Consider the following 19,059-nt stretch of genomic DNA (forward strand, 5'->3'; position numbering starts at 1 on the left):
CCATTAAAACAAATTATGTAAGTCACAGACTGTGTTTCACTCACTTTGTTTCCCCATATTTCAGAACCTGACACTAGATGAACTGAAACAGCTGCTAATCTTAACAAATTAAAATAAATGGAAATCTTTAGTCTAAGAGGTAAAAATATGTGCTCAAAAAATTTATGATAAAAAGCTGTGCTGTTACATTTGAATCTGACCTGTCATTACAAATTCATAATTCTTTGAATACACGTACTACCTTTTTCCATTGAAAAGTCTTACAATGACCTTCAGTAGCAGTGAGCATACTCAGCACCCAGCTTTTGGTCTCTAAATATCTATCACCAATAAAAAGAACTAGAGTTCCCTGGGGAAATAGCTGGTTCCAGGTCTGAGGCTGAGAACGTATGAAGCGAGCCTGAAACATCTAACTGAGCCAGAATGCAAGGAAATGCTCAAAGACTAACAGGATCATTTCAAAAAAATACAGAAGCCAGCTTGAAAGAATTCCCACCGGCCAAATATGGGACAACTTCAAATCAAGAAGAATGAAAATGGTAATGAATTATGACTACTGTATTAAAAAAAATCTGTGAGTCCATTAAAAGAGAAAACGTCAGAGGAGCTCTTCTTTACCTAAAAATGCTGGCTAGTATAGACAGAATGACAAATTTAGAAAACCCCATTTGTAAATTCCCAATGCAATTACTGATTTAGGAAAGGGTTATCCACGTATCCTCAATCTACTGTATTAAAAGCTGGGGAAAAGGACACTCATACTGTCTCAGAGGATCACCTTATAGTTTATTAAGTGTATTAACCATAAGGAGATTATGTGCATTTATATTGGAGATATCTGGTGGTTATTATCTTAACCACCTAGTGAAGCCTAACATCAACAATACGGACTTCAGATCTGATAGACAGGAATGAACACATCATCACCTTTCAGATGTTCTGTTGAACCTAATTACGGGGAAAAACATATGAACCCAAATATGAAAATATTCTACAACACAACTGGCCTAGACACTTCGGAAGATTTGCTGCATGAAAAAAGAATTTAGACTATTGGAATGGTCTAGAATGGGGAAAACCCAAAACAATACCCAAATACAGTGTGTGAACCTTGACTGCATCCTAGAAGAGAAGCAAGGAGAAAATTACAAGGCTACCTGAGACACAGGGAAATCTGTGTTTGGAATGCATGCTAGATGATGTTACTGAATTAACGATTTTCGAAGAGATGAAGTAAAATAATGTCTGCAGTCTACTCTCATACAATTGCAAAAGGGAAAGAGTGTGTATGTGTGTGTGTGTGTGTGTACACAGAGAGAGGGAGGGTACGGCAAAATGTTAACCGAGGGTGAATCTGAGTGAAGAATGTATGAGGTGTTCATTCTACTAGGTTTTTTTTACCAACTTTTCTGTGGGCTTGAAAATATTCAATATTTTAAATAATTTTGTTTTCCTTAACGAATGGGGATTTTCACACTAATTTAGAAACAGGAAATCAAAACAGGAAAAAATATGTGAAATCTGAACGTGAACTGTCAATATAAACTCATGACACTTTAAGTGCAAAGGCAACTCTTAGTATCCAGATCTTGGTTTTTAAGTACTATTCAGGGTTCTTTAAAAAAAAAAAAAAAGCCAATTTCAGGTCTGAGGAAGGTAAAGTAGGTGAAATTGGGTCGTCCTGTACCAAAAGGATACGACCAGAAAGTGAAAAAGCAATCAAAGTTATGAGCCTGAGACAAAAGGATATAGGCACCTACTCGGAGGGGCTCTCAGGTATCAATTTTGGAACAATTTGAGCAACTTAAATAGATGAATGAATGAATGACTATAAAGAAATAAAAGGTTATAAAATATAGAACTGCAAAAATCCATGAGTTCAGAGCATTACAAACAAATTAGTGAATGAATGTGGGGAAATAAACTCACTTGCTACCATTGGTGCTAACTACGATGCCCTGACATTAATCTGAAAACTGGTATTTAAAGGACATTTGACCTGCCTCTATAGGAGATATTACATAGTTCATCTAAGGTGAATGAGGGAAGCTTTTCTTTAAGAATACTAGCTAATAAACATGAAAGGAATGGTAGAATTAGGAAAATCACCATTTTGCAACTCCCATGAAATAATGAATTCAGGAAAGGGTAATCAAGGGATGCCAAAAACATTAGCTCAATATTTGTTGGGAAAAAAAGGATATTAGCACACAGCCAAGTATCATCATAGATTATCTGCTAACCAAAAAACAGAAAATGTACTTTTACAATGAACAATTCTAGCAGGGTTATCACCTTAGTCAACTGATCAATCACAGCATCACTGATCATGGGAAAACCTGAAATTCTGTCCTCACATTACCCTATAAAGTATTCTTGCCATAAATGCTTAATCTGCTCCAATTAAACCTTTAAACGTAACTTCTACTTTACACGAAATATACAACGGAGGGGATCAAATTAAATAGCAATATGAAAAAACAACCAGACAAATCCAGATGTGGAACATGGTACAAGAAAACTAGCGTGGCCTATTCAAGATGTCAGAATTGAATATAACGAGGAAAAAAAAAAAAGGAAAAATTCTTTCAAACCAAAAGAAATGCTAAGAGACTAAGAGACAAAGAAACAAAGAGTCTAAGAGACAAAGAGACTAAGAGGCTAGACTGGATCCAAACAGGGGCGGAGAGAACTATAAAAGATATTTTGGGTGCAACACAAGAAATCTGAGTATGGCTGGGTATTAGATACACGGGAATTTATTTTTCTTGATGTGTTCATGGTATTAGTGTTATGTGGGAAGATGTTGTTATTCCTGGGAGAAGCATGCTGAAGTGTTCAGGGTGAAGAAACATTACGATCATAACTTGCAAATGGTTCTGCCTAAAAGTAAATACACACATACACAGACACAAAGCAAACAAGACAAATTATTAACTACTGTTGGATATGGGTGGTAGGTATGTGGGTTTGTGTGTGTATTATGCTTTTAACTTTCCCAATATTTAATGTATCTCTATATTTAATGCAAATTAAAGTGAAATCTAAAGAATTCAAGTACATCTTTCAATTTCCACAGTAGCCAATAGGGAAGTGTCTGTCATTAAGATGAATCAAGATGCAGAAGGTGGTGTATGTGTGTGCATAACTGTTTACATAAACAGTATGCAATATTTGGATTCACACACTTTTATCTAAAAGGGATTCCAATAATTCAAGTTGAATTCAAATTAAATCTTTACTGAGTGCCTAATATGAACAATACGCTGAATAACAAAAGACACTAACCTGGTAATAATATGAAATTTCAGTTGCTGCCTAATCCCTGAATCTCTGGCAATGTATGGGATAAATATTCAAGTCAGGTACTATCATTCTTGAAGACCATGGTATCAGTTTGCTATTACATTTTGTATATATTATTAGTTATAATTATTAGTTTAAAGCCAGCAGTATAATCAATTTAAAGCTATGGGTCTAGCTGCTAATCTGAAAAAAAGTATAATAAATACACTATAGTTTATAAAGAGTAAAAACAGAAAATAGTTTTTATTGTACTTTTTTCAAATGAAAAAGTGGACCTATTAAATTTAAAGGTAATTTACCTCAAAACATAAGGAGCATATTACTTAAAAATGTAATTGGCCGGATGCGATGGCTCACGCCTGTAATCCCAGCACTTTGGGAGGCTGAGGCAGGCAGGTCACGAGGTCAGGAGATCGAGACCATTCTGGCTATCACGGTGAAACCCTGTCTCTACTACAAATACAAAAAAAGTAGCCGGGCGTGGTGGAAGGTGCCTGTAGTCCCAGCTACTAGGGAGACTGAGGCAGGAGAATGGCATGAACCCAAGAGTCGGAGCTTGCAGTTGGCCGAGACCGTGCCACTGCACTCCAGCCTGGGCAACAGAGTGAGACTCCGTCTCAAAAAAAAGAAAAAAAAAAAAAAGGCCATGCGTGGTGGCTCACACCTGTAATCCCAGCACTTTGGGAGGCCGAGGTGGGCGGATCATGAAGTCAGGAGTTCAAGACCACCCTAGCTAATATGGTGAAACCCCGTCTCTACTAAAACTACAAAAAAAATTAGCCAGGCATGGTGGTGGGCACCCGTAGTCCCAGCTAGTTGGGAGGCTGAGGCAGAAGAATCGCTTGATCCCAGGAGATGGAGGTTGCAGTAAGCCAAGATCACGCCACTGCACTCCAGCCTGGGCAACAGAGTGAGACTCCAACTTAAAAAAAAAAAGTAATTAACATACTGTTTAATGATAAGTTTACTTTCTATTTTGCAGACATCCTGTAGATTTAGAAGCCATCCTCTCAGAGTTAGTAGTCAAACCTATACATCTTTTAGCTCTCTACATAAATGAATGATAGGCCCAGAAACTCATAGCAACACTGATAATTAGAATTTGGAAAGATCAGCAAAGGAGACAAGAGTTATCATAAAAGAGAAGGAAAGCAAGAAAAATACTATAATGAAAGTCAAATATTGTCTTAACGTGTAAGGATTGGTCAATGGTGTCATATAATGCAGAAGATGAAGTCAGGAAAAAGAAATAACAAAGACTGTTAATTATCCTCCAGGCTCCATTCCTCCTCCTTTGTTTATGGGTAGTGCCTCCAAAGTTTTAGCAGAGACAAAAATGTCAAGAAATGGAAGGTTAACCAAATTGTTTTAAGAGAGGAAGCGAGGGGGTTCCTCCTTAGACTAGAAGGAAGAAAGGATTAAGAATCATATTTTGTTTGCTTGCTACTGATTACCCAACATCTAACATATGGCCTGGCATAAAATAACTCAAGTGTATATTTGCTGAATGAATGAACGAATGAATGGTAAAGCTAAAGGTATATAAGAAAGCTTACACCCGACAGCCTATATTGCAAAAAAGCAGATGGATATCTGTGTGTAGAGAAAAAATGGGGAGAATGCACTGTGATCTTTAGGAAATAAAATCACTGTAATCATGATTTTGTATCGCTATTTTCATACATGCCAATCTTTGCAGTAGTTGAATGTTACTAATTCAAATAATAAGATCCATTTAAACAAAACATCATAGCTGTAGGACATAAAAAAAAAAAAAATCAACATTTTAATTAAAACTTTCACTAAAAAAAACCTAATAGAGTGAACTTACTTTTCTGATAGATGCTTTAGTCTTCATGTGATTGTTTCTGAAAGTCGCCATAACTATTTTTTGTCGTATATAATCAATGAAGAGTTAATCCACAAAACACCTAAAGAAAACATATTGAAACAACTTATTTATTGATCTTAACAATTCAGGCAAGTATTTTGTGCTAAATTAATTTCTTTTAACTCAGTCATTAAAAGAAAAATAAAAATGAAAACAAAAATAATCTCAGCCCCTCAATTTCCTTGTAATCCAGCAAGAATATTTGAAAAATATATGAATATTGGTATCTTAATGAGATAGAAAATTATTTTAAAAATCTTATATTTTGGTTCAAAATTACAAAATAGTCTACACCCTTATCTATTCAATCTCACTGCCCTTTTTTATTGCAAAGCATCAAAGAGAAAGATTTGAAAAACAAGTTTTTAAAAAAATATTTTAAAAATAAAAGCTTAAGTAGAGATTATTACAAAAAGAATTAAAACTTCCCTGCCTCCCAAAAGTCACTCATCTCTATGGCAACAGTGAATGCTCTTGACATTCTTATTTCTTGAGGAGAAAGGTTTGATAATACACAAATGAGAAATCTGCACATTATCAAATTAGATAAACAAATTCTTTACATAGGAAGCTTAAGAGCATACCACTGACAAAATTTCAGACATCCAAGTCAAATGATTAATAGTACTTCACACACACCTGCCACGTCAAACACTCAAAATGAAGCCTCAACTTTTTAAAGATGCTTTAATATCTCTGAGGACTTAAATCCACTCCAGGCATTAACCACTCGATATCTACATTTGACCATAGTATCTTGTCCATTCATTTAAAATCTACTTGTGCTAGATGCACAAGAGAAACAAGATAGATACGGCCCTCCTGCATTCAAATCCTTCAAAGTAAAGAGCAGAAGTGGAGAACTAAATACTTTTTTTAAAAAATCAAATCAATAAAGATTTAAGAAATTCTAAGTTTCAAGTATTTTCAGAAAATCAATCTGGTCTTATCAAGAATTGCCCAGTTGAAACCAGGCACAGTGGCGCGTGAGAGGCTGATGTGGGAGGACTGCTTGAGCCCAGGAATTCAAGGCCAGTCTAGGCAATATAGTAAGACCCAGTTTCTGAAAAAAATAAAAAACAAAAAAATGAATTGCTTAGCTGAGGTTTCCAGGACATTTGGTTAACATAAATTTATACTATGAGGAGATTTATATGCAGAAACAAACTTCAAGGTAGCCCCCACCGTCAGAACTTTTAAAAAACGAAATTTTAGTCAAGTTCAAATTGCATATTCTTTTGCTATGCAGATAAGACTACAGCGTGAGTGCACAAACACGCACACTTTAGAGATTTCTACATTTTAATTTTTAGACAAAGAAATACAATGGTATTCTATTATGAACTAAGATTAAGCCCTAGTGGTCTCCATAACAATAAAATCTGATTACTGAAATTGAAGCAGCATCATGAGAAAGGCTCAGCCTAACACAAGGCGTTCCCATCAGCACAAGGTAAAGAAAGGGTGATACCCCAGAATCCGGAAGAGGACCATTCGTGTTCCTGTGCTGCCTCTTATTAGCTTTGTTTCCTCCGGGTCAACTGCAATGTCTCTGGAACTTTTTCCTCAATGTCTACGATACCATATTTACCAGACAAGTTTACTGTGAGAACCAAATGAAAAATAATTTATGGGAGGTACTTTGAAAACTACAAAACACAGGCAAAAGAAGACTTAAATATTTACCTATGGACCAAAATGATCAAGTGGACCAAAAATTATCAACACAAGGCTTAAGTATAAAAATGTATAGTAACCAAAGTAAAAAGATAATCCTTGTATTTGTCCCAGTCCACCTCACTCTCCTTTCTTCTCTACAGTGTTCTCCTCAACTGCCAGAAAACCTCAGAGGCAAATGGGCTTTTCTCAAATGTAACATAAAACACAGAAGCCAGCATAAGGGTTCCAAGAAACCAGAGACTGGCAAAGTCGGCTCCTAAGTAAAGTGGCACCTGCAGGGAGGTTTTGTAATGCGTGTCAAAACCCTGGAAATACTTCTTTGACACAGCATTTCTGCTTTTGGGAATGCATCAAAGCAAATAATGATCCTAGAGCATCCAGCTTATTAACAAGGGCTCATAAGGAACCAAGTGCTCTGTTTTGCTAGGAGGTTTATGTAAACATCTCATGTCGTCCTTAAGACTACAGAATAGGACCCCAGTTTGACAATGAGAAACACTGAGGCAAGAGGAAGCTTATCAATGTGCCCAGGCCCACACAGTAAATAAATGGCAGAGGTGGGATTCAAGTTCAAATTTTCTAACTCCGGCACTGGGGCTCTTCACCACTCCTCTACGGTGCATAAAGGTTTTATAGTCTGGTTCATTACAACTCACAATAGAAATAAGAAGCAATCTAGATGCCAGAAACAAAAGAGTAATTAAACGATCTTAAGTTCACTCCCACAATGACGCCATGGCAGCCATTAAAAACAATTCTGCAGGACAAAGGAATGGCACGCCTTACATCACTTTCTCTGAGTCGTCTCCTAACCTTGCCTGAAAGGGAAGTAGGGAAAAGAGACAGGAAACAACAATTACCTTGGCAGCTGCTGACTAAAGTCAACTGAGCAAAGATAAACATTAACTCCCAGGAGACTTCACCATCAAATAAATGGGACCAACTATCTAAATGAGCTGCTCACCCTCAGGTGCAATAAGCACCTAAGGTAGAAGAAGCAGTTTCAAAGTGGGGCAGGGAGAGGGGGGAGCACTCTGAAACAACACCTGGGATTTGACAGGGCTGGCTACCCCAGTTCACTTTACCCACAATTTTCCTGCATGGCAGATTCAGATAAAACACTCTTACTCAAGATTGAATAATAAGGCAAATGGAGTTCAGTATGGGATCTGTGAAGAAACACAGAAATACAAACAACACATAATATACACAAAAAGAAAAAATCCAGAGAAATATAATCATGCCCCTGCAACTCGCATTATCTCAGAATTCAAATCATTGTTTGAAATTAATGAAAGAGAAACAGTTCAATTCTCTATTTACACTCTGTTTCACTCATGGAAGAAAACAGCTTCCTGCCCTAATCCACCACTTTTTCACTGAAACGTAAGTAAAATATTGTCTCAGGAAGAAAGAAATCTATTAGACAATATCTGTGCAACATAAAAGTGAATCCAATATGAGATGATATGACATACTTTTGTAAAGCAAAGAAAAAAATCATCTTTGGAAATGATGCTAAGATTGATGGGAGAAGAAAGGATAACAGCTAGAGCAGGATTTCTTCAGCATCTTGTATAATTAGAGAGCACATCGTTTTTGACAGATTTCACACGAAAAACAAAAATACAGTATTTTCCCCTAAAATACATTTGTATTATGTTAAACTTTTCATTTAATGCTTTACTGCTTTGTGCCCTATTCTGGATAAAGAAACAAGAGTCCTAAGCAAAGAATAACTAAATGTGTTATTTATAGTCAAAGAAATTAAACTGAACCTACATGGCTTGGAAAAAAGCAGATGAGAGACAAGAAACAGGCAGACAAGGCAAACAACTACAAAGTGAGACACTATAGCTCAGGAAACACACAGAAAACTACCACTAAACAAAAGAAATTCCCTCAGAAATAACAAAAAAGCAGAACAGACATTGCTAAAAACAATGGAAAACCAAGAAGATCTTAAGAAAAATCACAGAATGCAAAAGTAAACAAATGAAAGCAATGAGAGAAACAATTATAAAGAATACAGAGAACACAGATATAGGGCTCTTTAAATAAATACACATATCCTTTGGTCCTGCTATTTCACTTCTTAAAATTTATCCTACACATATACTTGCACGAAATTCACTAAGATACGTGAAAGACTACTCACTGAAATAAAATGAAAAAACTGAAAATAACCAACAAGTTCATCAACTCAAATAAATTCACATGACTATTACTCAGCAATTGGAAATAATGAGTTAGAGTGAGCCATACTGGTGTGAAAGAGCAAGTTGCAGAATGGTGTAAATAGTATGTTCTCACTTGTAATTAAAAAAAAAAAAAAGCTGGCCTAGCACAGTGGCTCCCAGCACTCTGGGAGGCCAAGGCAGGAAGATCACTTGAGGCCAGGAGTTCAAGACCAGCCTGGGCAACATGGCAAAACCCCAACTCTACTAAAAATACAAAAATTAGCTGGGTGTGGTGGTACATGCCTATAATCCCTGCCACTCGGGAGGCTGAGGCACAAGAATTGCTTGAACCCAGGAGGCGAAGGTTGCAGTGAGCCAAGACTGTGCCACTGTACTCCAGCCTGGGCCACAGAGCAAGACTCTGTCTCAAAAAAAAAAAAAAAGAAAGAAAAAGAAAAGAAAAAATTATATACAGACGCAACTCTGACACATATATGTATTTGTGCATCCATAGGAAATGACTTGAAGGAGGTACACTAAACTGATGCCAGTGGTCACCCATGACAAGTGGGACTTACATTTTATAACATGTCATCTATCTACAATATGAGAAGACAGTAGATCATTAAGTAAAATAAGACAGGTTCTGTCATATTAGCATTATCCCATTTTGTGAAAAATCTGCATAACTACATGTGTGTATCTATACGTGTAATATAAAAGAAGACATACACTAGACAGGTACAGACAATGGTTTTATCTGAGTAGATACAATCGTGGGTATTTCATTTTGTGTCTATGTATGTTGAGTTTTGTACTTCTCTGAATGAACATAAATTCTTTTATAATTAAAAAACATATATTCTCCAAGTCTTTCCTTATCTCCTCTGACCTAAGAAATGTTCAAGTTGACATCACCTATTACTTGACCTTTTTTGTATCAGGAGAGTTAACCGTGCCAGAGTCTGTGAAACGCCTATCAATAATATTGCCATATCTTGACTCTCCTCCTACTGCACTAGTTCTCAAACCTCAGTACATATATACATCAGCTTATTTCTAACACACACAACTCCCCCACCAGAAGATCCAAATTCAATAGGTCTACATGGAACACAGGAATCTGTAATTTTAACAAGTGCCACATGTAATTTCTGGTTGAGAAAAACTTGTCTCTTTCTATATAAATTTCCTTTCCTAAAGTATTTTATAACTTGTTATTCAAATACTAATATTTCCTAGTCTTCATCCGTATCCTCTTGTCTCATTTTATTTAGTTTTTCAAGGGCATTCTATCCTTACCTCTGGTTTTAACTATGCAAACAACCCCCTAATTTATTCTTCAGTTCTGTATATCTAATTTCCTATTAGAGACTTCCAACTAAATATCCCAGTTACTCCAAAATTTGTATGTTCAAAAGGTAAATAACACTTTCTCCCTAAACGATCTCCTCCTGTATTCTCTATGTCAGTAAGAGCCATTAAACCAAACCCAACCAGTAGGCCAAGCTGGAAACTGGTCTTCCCCTCTATTCCTACAGACGACCACATCTAGTAAATTGCCAAATCCTGACCTGTCATTCTCCTAAACTTCTCTCAAATCTACCCTCTCTCTTCCATCAGCTGAACTGCTACTTACTACTCACGCATCAGTTCAAGAACTTCCCTCCCTAAAATAGGCTTGGCTCATATCTCTCCTTTATCCCTCCTTGCCCAAATAGTAGCCATCTCCTTAGTGCTGCCTAAGTGGTTTACAGTTTAATCCTCTGGTGCCTCTGATTGCATACTTCCCTCCTGTTGTAAGTTCCCTGAGGACAAAAGTGTTTTATGTATTTGTATTTTTACATAGTAGGCATTCAAACATCTGCTGAACTAATAAATAAAAAGTAACATATTTAAAGAACGAAGTTCAAAGCATGATGTAGGCTGAAAAACATAAAATAGAATAAAGAGCAAAGTATGCCTTTAAATATTTGAATGAATATGTCTACATTTAATGAGTTTGTGAAAACACATTTGTGTTTCCACTAATTTCTACTTGATAGTATCTGAGATCATATTTAGAGTAAGTGCTCCAAATACACATTTTGACCAAATGCCAAATGGCCAAGTGCTAAAAATTAACATTCTGTTGAATATAACTACAAGAAAACAGGATAGAATATATATGAAACATTGGTTTTAAACATCAGACAACAGGCAACACAGGACTGTGACCCCTGAGAGAAGGGAAACTCTGGCAGCCAGCTACTTCCTGGTCACAACACAGGGACAGGAAAGCCAAGCAGTCCGGTGGTTTCACCGAGTTTTAAACAGAGATCAGTTTGGGGAGACCAACATGGCTAGAATTTACAGGGTATTATGCTGGAGGGAGAGCTGAAAGTGAGTGAGAGCCCTAGAGAGAAACCATAATATATTCCACCAGAATAGAAAAACCTTGTAATATATCAGGCAATGATAGACTCCTCAGAAGAAGGAGTAGCCTTAGCAGAGGTAGCCTTAGTAGAGGCAATAATTCAGCACTACACTAAAAACTATTCTGGACCCACACTAATAAATTCTAAAAGCAAGCCTTGAAACAATCCAACAGATTCCAAATAACTGTGCACCCCAACTAAATCCAACACACTTAAGTAATATAATAAATTAAGCAAGCAACAGTATAAACTCAATGGCTCGTATACAATAAAAATTACCAAGCATGCAAAGGAAGAGAAAAATATGAACCATAACCAGGAGGAAAAAAAAGTCAATAAATAAAGACGTAGAAATGACAGCGATGATAGCAGGAACAGAAAAGGATTGTAAAACTATAGTACAAAGATGTTCCATATACTCAAGAAGTGAGAGGAAAACATCATCATGATAAGGAGAGAAGAAGATACAAAAGATACCAAAATTGAACTTTTAGAGATGAAAACTAAATATACCATACTGAAAGCAAAAACCATACTGGATACAATTAACAGATTAAAGAAGAAAAGCTCAGTGAACTTGTAGACAATGTAATAGAAACTATCCAAAATGAAACATGGAGAGAAGAAAGTTAAAAACAAACCTAGAGTGTGACAGGGTGACTTTTTAAGCACCATAAAAGGTGAAAGACTGGAGTTCCACACAGAGAGAGAGAGAGAGAGCGCGAGTGAGCGAGAGTGCGAGTTGGGGAAGCAGGTGCAGAAAAAAAATATTTGAAGACAAAATAGCAGAGAGGTTCCCAAATTTGAAGAAAACCATAAACTGACAGTACCAAGGAAGCTCAACAAACCCTAAGAATAAACATAAAGAAAGCCAAGGCAAATCACAACCAAATGGCTGAAAACCAGCGATAAAGAAAAAATATTAATTGACCAGAAAAAAAGTACACATTATATACAGAGGAACCAAGGACAACAGACTTCACATTTATATGAACCAGAAAACAAGACAATGGAGCACTATCTTCAAAGGACTAAGAAGGAAAAAAAAAAAGCATCAACCCAGATATACTTCAATGAAAATATATTTCAAAAATTAAGGCAAAATAAATTTATTCAGATGAATAAGGGCCGTGAAAATTCACCACCAGTTGACCACCACTAGAGTAACTGTGGAAAGAAATTTTTCAGGCAAAGAAAAACAGTACCAGATGGAAATCTGAATCTTACACAAAGGAATAAAGAACATCTGAAATGGTAAATATGAGGTTAATAGAAGTCATTCTTCATTTTTCAATCCCTTTTAAACAGTTAAAATATAACTGCTTAAACTAAAAAGAGTAACAATGAATTAGAGGGTTTAAAACAGACATATTGATAAAATGTATGACAAAATAGGATAAAAAATGTGGCGGGGGAGATGGAGATGAAAAAACACTGTCAGATTTCTAACATTAAACATGAAGTGATATTATTTGAAGAAAAACTGTAATAAGTTATCTTGTAAACCCTAATACATACACTAGAAAAATAAAACAGAATCATACCTAACAGGTGAACAGCAGAATAAAAGGGATGTTATCCCCCTCTTTGCAAATAAGGAAGCTAAGTTCCTTTCTTGGGCACAGACCTGTTATTAGACTTACAAAATCTAAAAATACTACAGCTATCAGATACTATTTTGTTTTTCAAAACAACAGTCAATTATATAAAGTGATTTTAGTATGTCAATTAATATCTATTAAGATATTTGCTTCTTTATAGTTTCTGCCTTTTTACTTTTAATCCTCAATCAACTTCATTCCTGCATTCACAATATACATGTTGTTCTTACTGCTACAGGATTTCTCAACCTCAGCATCATCAACATTTTGGGTCAGATAAGTCTTTGTTGTAGGAGGCTGTGTATGCGTGGTAGGTAGCAGCTTCGTTGGCCTCTACCCACTAGATACCAGTAGCACTCACTCACTTGCAGTAACAAAACTGGCTCCAAATATTACCAAACATTTCCTTGGGGGGCAAAATCACCACTTGCTCTATTTTAGCACTTTAGACTACAGTGCTTTATTTAACAGTTAAATGTCTACATGTCTACGCTCTGCTTTGGACTGTAAGTACTAACAACATTCAACACATGTATTCACTAAGCGTCTAAGTAACAGTGATTGGGATACGACAGTGAATTTCATCCCATCGCCATGCCTTACTCATCTCTGCATTCCCCAAAGGCCTTACTCATAATAAGCAACCATACATTTACTGAAGTGAACAAGCTGTAAGGTGAATAGAAATTTCATCAACGACGTGAATGCAGACAGGCATTTGGTGGCAAAAGCAACATCACCAAATAGAAAATAGTTAGGGTCACTTACCTAACGACTTTTTGCAAAATTAATCCAAGGATATTTGTTCTGTCACTTTTGTTTTCTCAAACAGTCACAGAGAAAAATTACGGATTTTTCAACTGCATTCCAGATTGAGATCTACTTCTAAGGTATGTTTGAGCCCAACTAGCCACTGGTATTGAAAGGAATAACATGGGTCTAGTTGACAAAGTACTAAGTGTGAATGGCTATTGACTTCAAAACTACCTATTCAGCAACAATAAACACAACTTTTAAAAACAACATGCAATGGTCCGTTGTTAGAAGTTAATTAGAATAATCAGATGAATGCAGGAGGATAACAACAGTTAACATTTTCATAACAAAAAACTCATTAGACCTAGATTTGAATAGTTCTAAGAAATCACTGTAGAGGATACATGCCCTCAATTGATTATCTTAGTTTCGCTATTGAGTGTGCAGGTGTAATATATTTGACTTTCAAAAATATTTTCAACTGATTTACAATAAAACTTTGTATGTATGGCAATATTATAAGGATGATATGCTATAATTAAAATGCTATGTAACTGAATACCTACAAAAAAAATGCAACGACAAAAAACTAAAATCTTGAGATTGTGCTTTCAACATGAATATGCTCCCTAGAAAAAGAAGTAACGTACTTAATCTTGTACGTAGCCCTACCCACAAGATTATTTCTAACAGAAAATATGTTCAGAATTTTAACTCAGGAACACATTTCTTTTTATCAGTGACATCTATGACACCATGACTCTAAGAGTATATTGCTGAAAAGACATTTAAGTAGCTCTTACAAATATAAGGATCTATCCTAAGCTGCCAGTGGCTGAAATAAGTGAACAGTCCTACTTTGCAGATGGGCCAGTCACAGGAAGCACCCAAAGGCCTACACAGAACCTATTAACAGGGTATATTAGAGCATAAAAAAAGAATGTGAAAAGTAACTTTAAGGTTTCAAGCCTGGGGAACTGAAAGAAAAATTTTTTCTTTGCAAATTACAAGGTAAATTAGAAGGCTTTGCAAATTAGAAGGTTACTGGAAGACGGTATTTTATATCAACATAATAATATCCAAGAGGCTGGGTACAGTGGGCTCACACCTGTAATCCCAGCACATTGGGAGGCCAAGGCGAGTGGACAGCTTAAGCCCAGGAGTTTGAGACTAGCCTGGCCAACATGGTGAAACTCCCTCTCTACAAAAGATATAAAAATTAGCCAGGTGTGGTGGCACACACCTGTGGTTCCAGCTACTCAGGCAGCTGAGATGGGAGAATCGCTTGAGCCCTGGGAGGGGCAGGTTGCAGTGAGCCAAGACTGTGCCACTGCACTCTAGCCTGGGTGACAGAGCAAGACCATGTCTCAAAATATATAAATTATGTAAGTGACAGAGCAAGACCATGTCTCAAAACATATAAATTATATAAATAATACTACACAAAACACCACCAAAAATTAAGAGATTTACTTGGAGTCAGAGCTGGAGATGTTACTCTAAGAATAATCCACATATAGAGAACTTGAAAGCTGATCTCAGAGACTGGGAAAGAACAGAAATTCAAGAGAGCATCTATGGAGACAACCATGATAAAGGGTTCCAGAGAGGGATAAAACGAACCACAAATAAATGGCAGTCAGAAAGGTATGTGAGATAGAGATTTCGAAGAATTTAGTGTCACTGAAGTCAGGAAATGGTTTTAAGCATGAGTGGTCAGCATCAGACTTCCAAACCTCTTGAGGGCAGAAATTTTTTCCTCTCTGAACACGACCAGAAGCCCCTATCACAGTACCTGCCACACGGTGTGCTCTCGCCAAATACTAATACTGTACCCTTGCACTGTGCCTGCCATATGCCAGACACTGTTTAATTGATTTACATACATGAATTCATAATTCTCACCACAGAAGGTGCTATTATGCCCATTCTACACATAGAGAAACTGAGTCATCAAGCATTTAAGTAATTTGCCTGAACTCCCACACCTAGGAGAATCTGTCCTGTAAAGAGACTACTGATTAGATCTGGTTAGAACATTACCAAGCTGAGAGCAAGTCCAGTGCAGTGCTAGAGGAAGAACTCAAATTGCAGGATGTTAAAGCACACCTGAGGTATCCATCACTTCCTCCCTGTCCCCTCTCCTTTTGTTAAAGATGTTGGCATGGCCAGTTTCAAATGTGCAGCCCTATGAACTGTGAGACAAATCTAAGTCTCTTCCTCATCCATTTTTCCCATTCTCATCTTTCCCCACTCCCCAGCCACCTGCACTAGAAGCAGAAACCTGACCAATTGGATTCTCTCTCTAGAAACAGAACTGAGACTTGGAGATGTTTGTTGAGAACCATGTTGCACAGTTAGTGAGTCTGGTGTTGGCATCATGGCAAACCAAAGTCTCATGCAAACCAAAGTTTTGGGGAAGCGGAAACCAAGAGCTTTAAAGAGAAGGCCAATCTGAAAGAAACTGGAATAGATCTGCAGTGAGTAGCAGAGACGTAACACCATGTGCCTCCAGAGAAAAACTGGAAGAATGACTGCCTGAAGACTTCCCAATTTCCAGAACGCTGGATTGGAATCATGCAATGGACTTCAGCAGCACTGTATGACAAATGCTTTTTTTAAAGTAGTCTAATTAAATTGGCTTTTTGATCCTTGCAATCAAAGAATCCTCAAACCATTATAGGAGGTAAAAAAAAAAAAAAAAAAAAACACTGAGTAAGCAAGTACTATGTGCTTCGCACTAACTTTTTGAGGTGGGTATGAAGAAAATGAGGCTCATTTAATTAACAGACATGACTCCCAAACCCAAACTCTTTACAGTATACCTCATTTTCACTCAAGTAACATCCTCTCTGTTCCACGCCTCTACCCCATTTATTTCTTTCCCAAAAAACATTCTTAGACTATTCTAAAAACGATAACTTTTCTCCTCTTACCATGTCCAGTCTCTAATCTACAAATTTCAAATGCCTTTACTCCAGTAATTTTTTGTTGTTTGTTTTTTGAGGCAGAGTCTTGCTCAGTCGCCCAGGGTGGAGTGCAGTGGCAAGATCTTGGCTCACTGCAATCTCCATCTCTCAGGCTCAAGCGATTCTTGTGCCTCATCCTCTCGAGTAGCTGGCATTACAGGTGTGTGCCATCACACGTGGCTAATTTTTGTATTTTTTAGCAAAGACAGGGTTTCTCCATGTTGGCCAGGCTGGTCTCGAACTCCTGGTGTCAAGTGATCCACCCGCCTCAGCCTCCTAAATAAAGTCCTGAGATTACAAGCGTAAGGCACCAGGCCTGGCCCAGAAGTAATTTTAAATAAACTTTTATATGTAAGGATGACTGGGAGAATCAAGACATTTTAATCTTTTCAGTCTGTTTTTAAGCTGATAAAGCATTTTTCTTTCTCTTACCCATATTACCAGCTTATTGACCCTTAACTCACACCCAGGCTTAACCTAGATCTTCTCTTGACCAGTTTTCACTCTTCAATCCTTTCAGGTAGTTGATTAATAAAATGCAGACAAGACAGGAAAAAAAAAAAAAATCAGGTACCCTATCCAAAGTTACTTCAATTACTTCTGAAAAACCAAACACCACACACCCTACAAGTTTGAAACCCTTGCCAAAAGGTTATGAATACCAGCCAAAAAATTTATTTTTCTATTTCTGAAAATTAGTTTGCTAAGATGTAGTAAGAAGAAATTTTTTTCTAATCAACACTGGTCTCCTCTGCCCATTCACAAAGAGATATTTTCTACGTTACATTTTTGTCAAGTATAGAGAGAATTCCTCTACCTATTTATAACTGACAATTTCTCTTAAAACGGTCTTTAATATGTTGTCCAAATTGGTTTGAGTTCCTTTTCCAGACAGTAAGTTCCTAAAATTAAAAAATAAAAAAAATTAAAAGTACCATATTTTTTCCGGCCTCTAAAGGCAAAAGAGGACTTCTTCAGCTTCTAGACTTATCCCTGGAGTTCAGGGGGCTAGAGAAGGCTAGAGACTTTCTCACTATGGTTCCATGTCTTAGGCAACTTCCCATATCCTCAACAACTGCAAAATATCACTGGCCTAGGAGTCCACTGCTAGACCCGTATCAATCTCGTCGATAGTGCAGTTATGTGGGTACATACACTAGTCACTAGTTCAGCTTGGGAACCCACTTCTTCCCTGATTCCCTTACGTTCTTTGACCTTTCATAAATTACTATTACAGCTACAATTAACAGTGACATTCACTGTTCACCCCGGGTCAGTTTTGTCAGGAGGAACAACAACAACAAAAAAATGAATAATCAGGGTACCATTTGAAAAAGTAAACGTTTAAAAAAAATCATTCAGTTGCACTATTTTAACTGACACCAATCATGTCAGGCACTGGGCTGCCATCCTAAAATCATGACGTTAAAAAAAATTATCTTTGCATTACTGATACCCCATTTTTTCTTAGCACTCCGTATTTTGAGTATTTTCAGACATAACGAAATCACAATCAACATGACATTTCTAAAACAGTGGGAAGCAGCTAAGCAAAACGAGCATTTTGCAAGCGATTGAAAAGCTGAAAAGAGAACAGGAATTAACTCCAGTTCGTACTAAAGCTATTAGATGTGTGTCTCAGCAGTCTTTCTCACCATGAAACTCCTTAACATCTAAAGCTAAACCACAACCAACTTTATATGGTTTTAGAAGACAGAGAAAGCAGAGAAAAAAATGAAAGCTGGTAATATGGGGAAGAGAAAAAATGTTAGCTTTTACTGTCATTGTCATTTACTTTTTTTTTTAATACTTCGGTTACATCTACATATTTTTTATAAAGCAGCTTAGATGCCTGGATTAATAGCAGCATACTCAATCCATTCTGAGTACTTTATGGCCAGCCTTAAGCCATTAACAACCTAGGAGGGTATTTGACAGCAAATGCAAATATCAATACTACGAAGAGCCCCTTGACGCCTTCCGTTTCTGTCATAAGATCTGAGCAGCGCCTGCTTCCAGGGCTCCGGGGTTCTGACAGTGAAGGATGCTGTTCGCGGACAAAGTGCAACGTCCTCCTTCTGCTGCAAATGTTCCTGTGCGCACATCACGTACCCGGGGGACCGTCTCTAAAGACCACCCCGTGGATTTAAACAGCCTGTCATTAAAAGCGGCGGCAGCTCCACCGCCACACTCGGGACCCCAGGAAGACCCGTCTCGAGACCGAGCACCTCCCTCTACTCTGGGCCCGGTGCCTTGGGT

At 37.1% G+C, this 19,059-nt stretch overlaps 1 protein-coding gene across 1 annotated transcript in view; it reads right to left on the reverse strand.

Moving 5' to 3' along the window:
* The window catches only part of AKAP11 (A kinase (PRKA) anchor protein 11), a 47,989-nt gene that overhangs the window by 27,910 nt on the left and 1,020 nt on the right, over positions 1 to 19,059 (reverse strand). Inside the window, exon 2 of the mRNA XM_011974634.1 lies at positions 5,138 to 5,237. Coding sequence (XP_011830024.1) covers positions 5,138 to 5,188 — 51 coding nt within the window. The 5' untranslated portion in view covers positions 5,189 to 5,237. The remainder of the gene's footprint in view (positions 1 to 5,137; positions 5,238 to 19,059) is intronic.

The sequence above is a fragment of the Mandrillus leucophaeus genome, unplaced genomic scaffold (genome assembly GCF_000951045.1).
Source record: "Mandrillus leucophaeus isolate KB7577 unplaced genomic scaffold, Mleu.le_1.0 Scaffold147, whole genome shotgun sequence".
In the NCBI taxonomy this organism is placed as follows: domain Eukaryota; kingdom Metazoa; phylum Chordata; class Mammalia; order Primates; family Cercopithecidae; genus Mandrillus; species Mandrillus leucophaeus.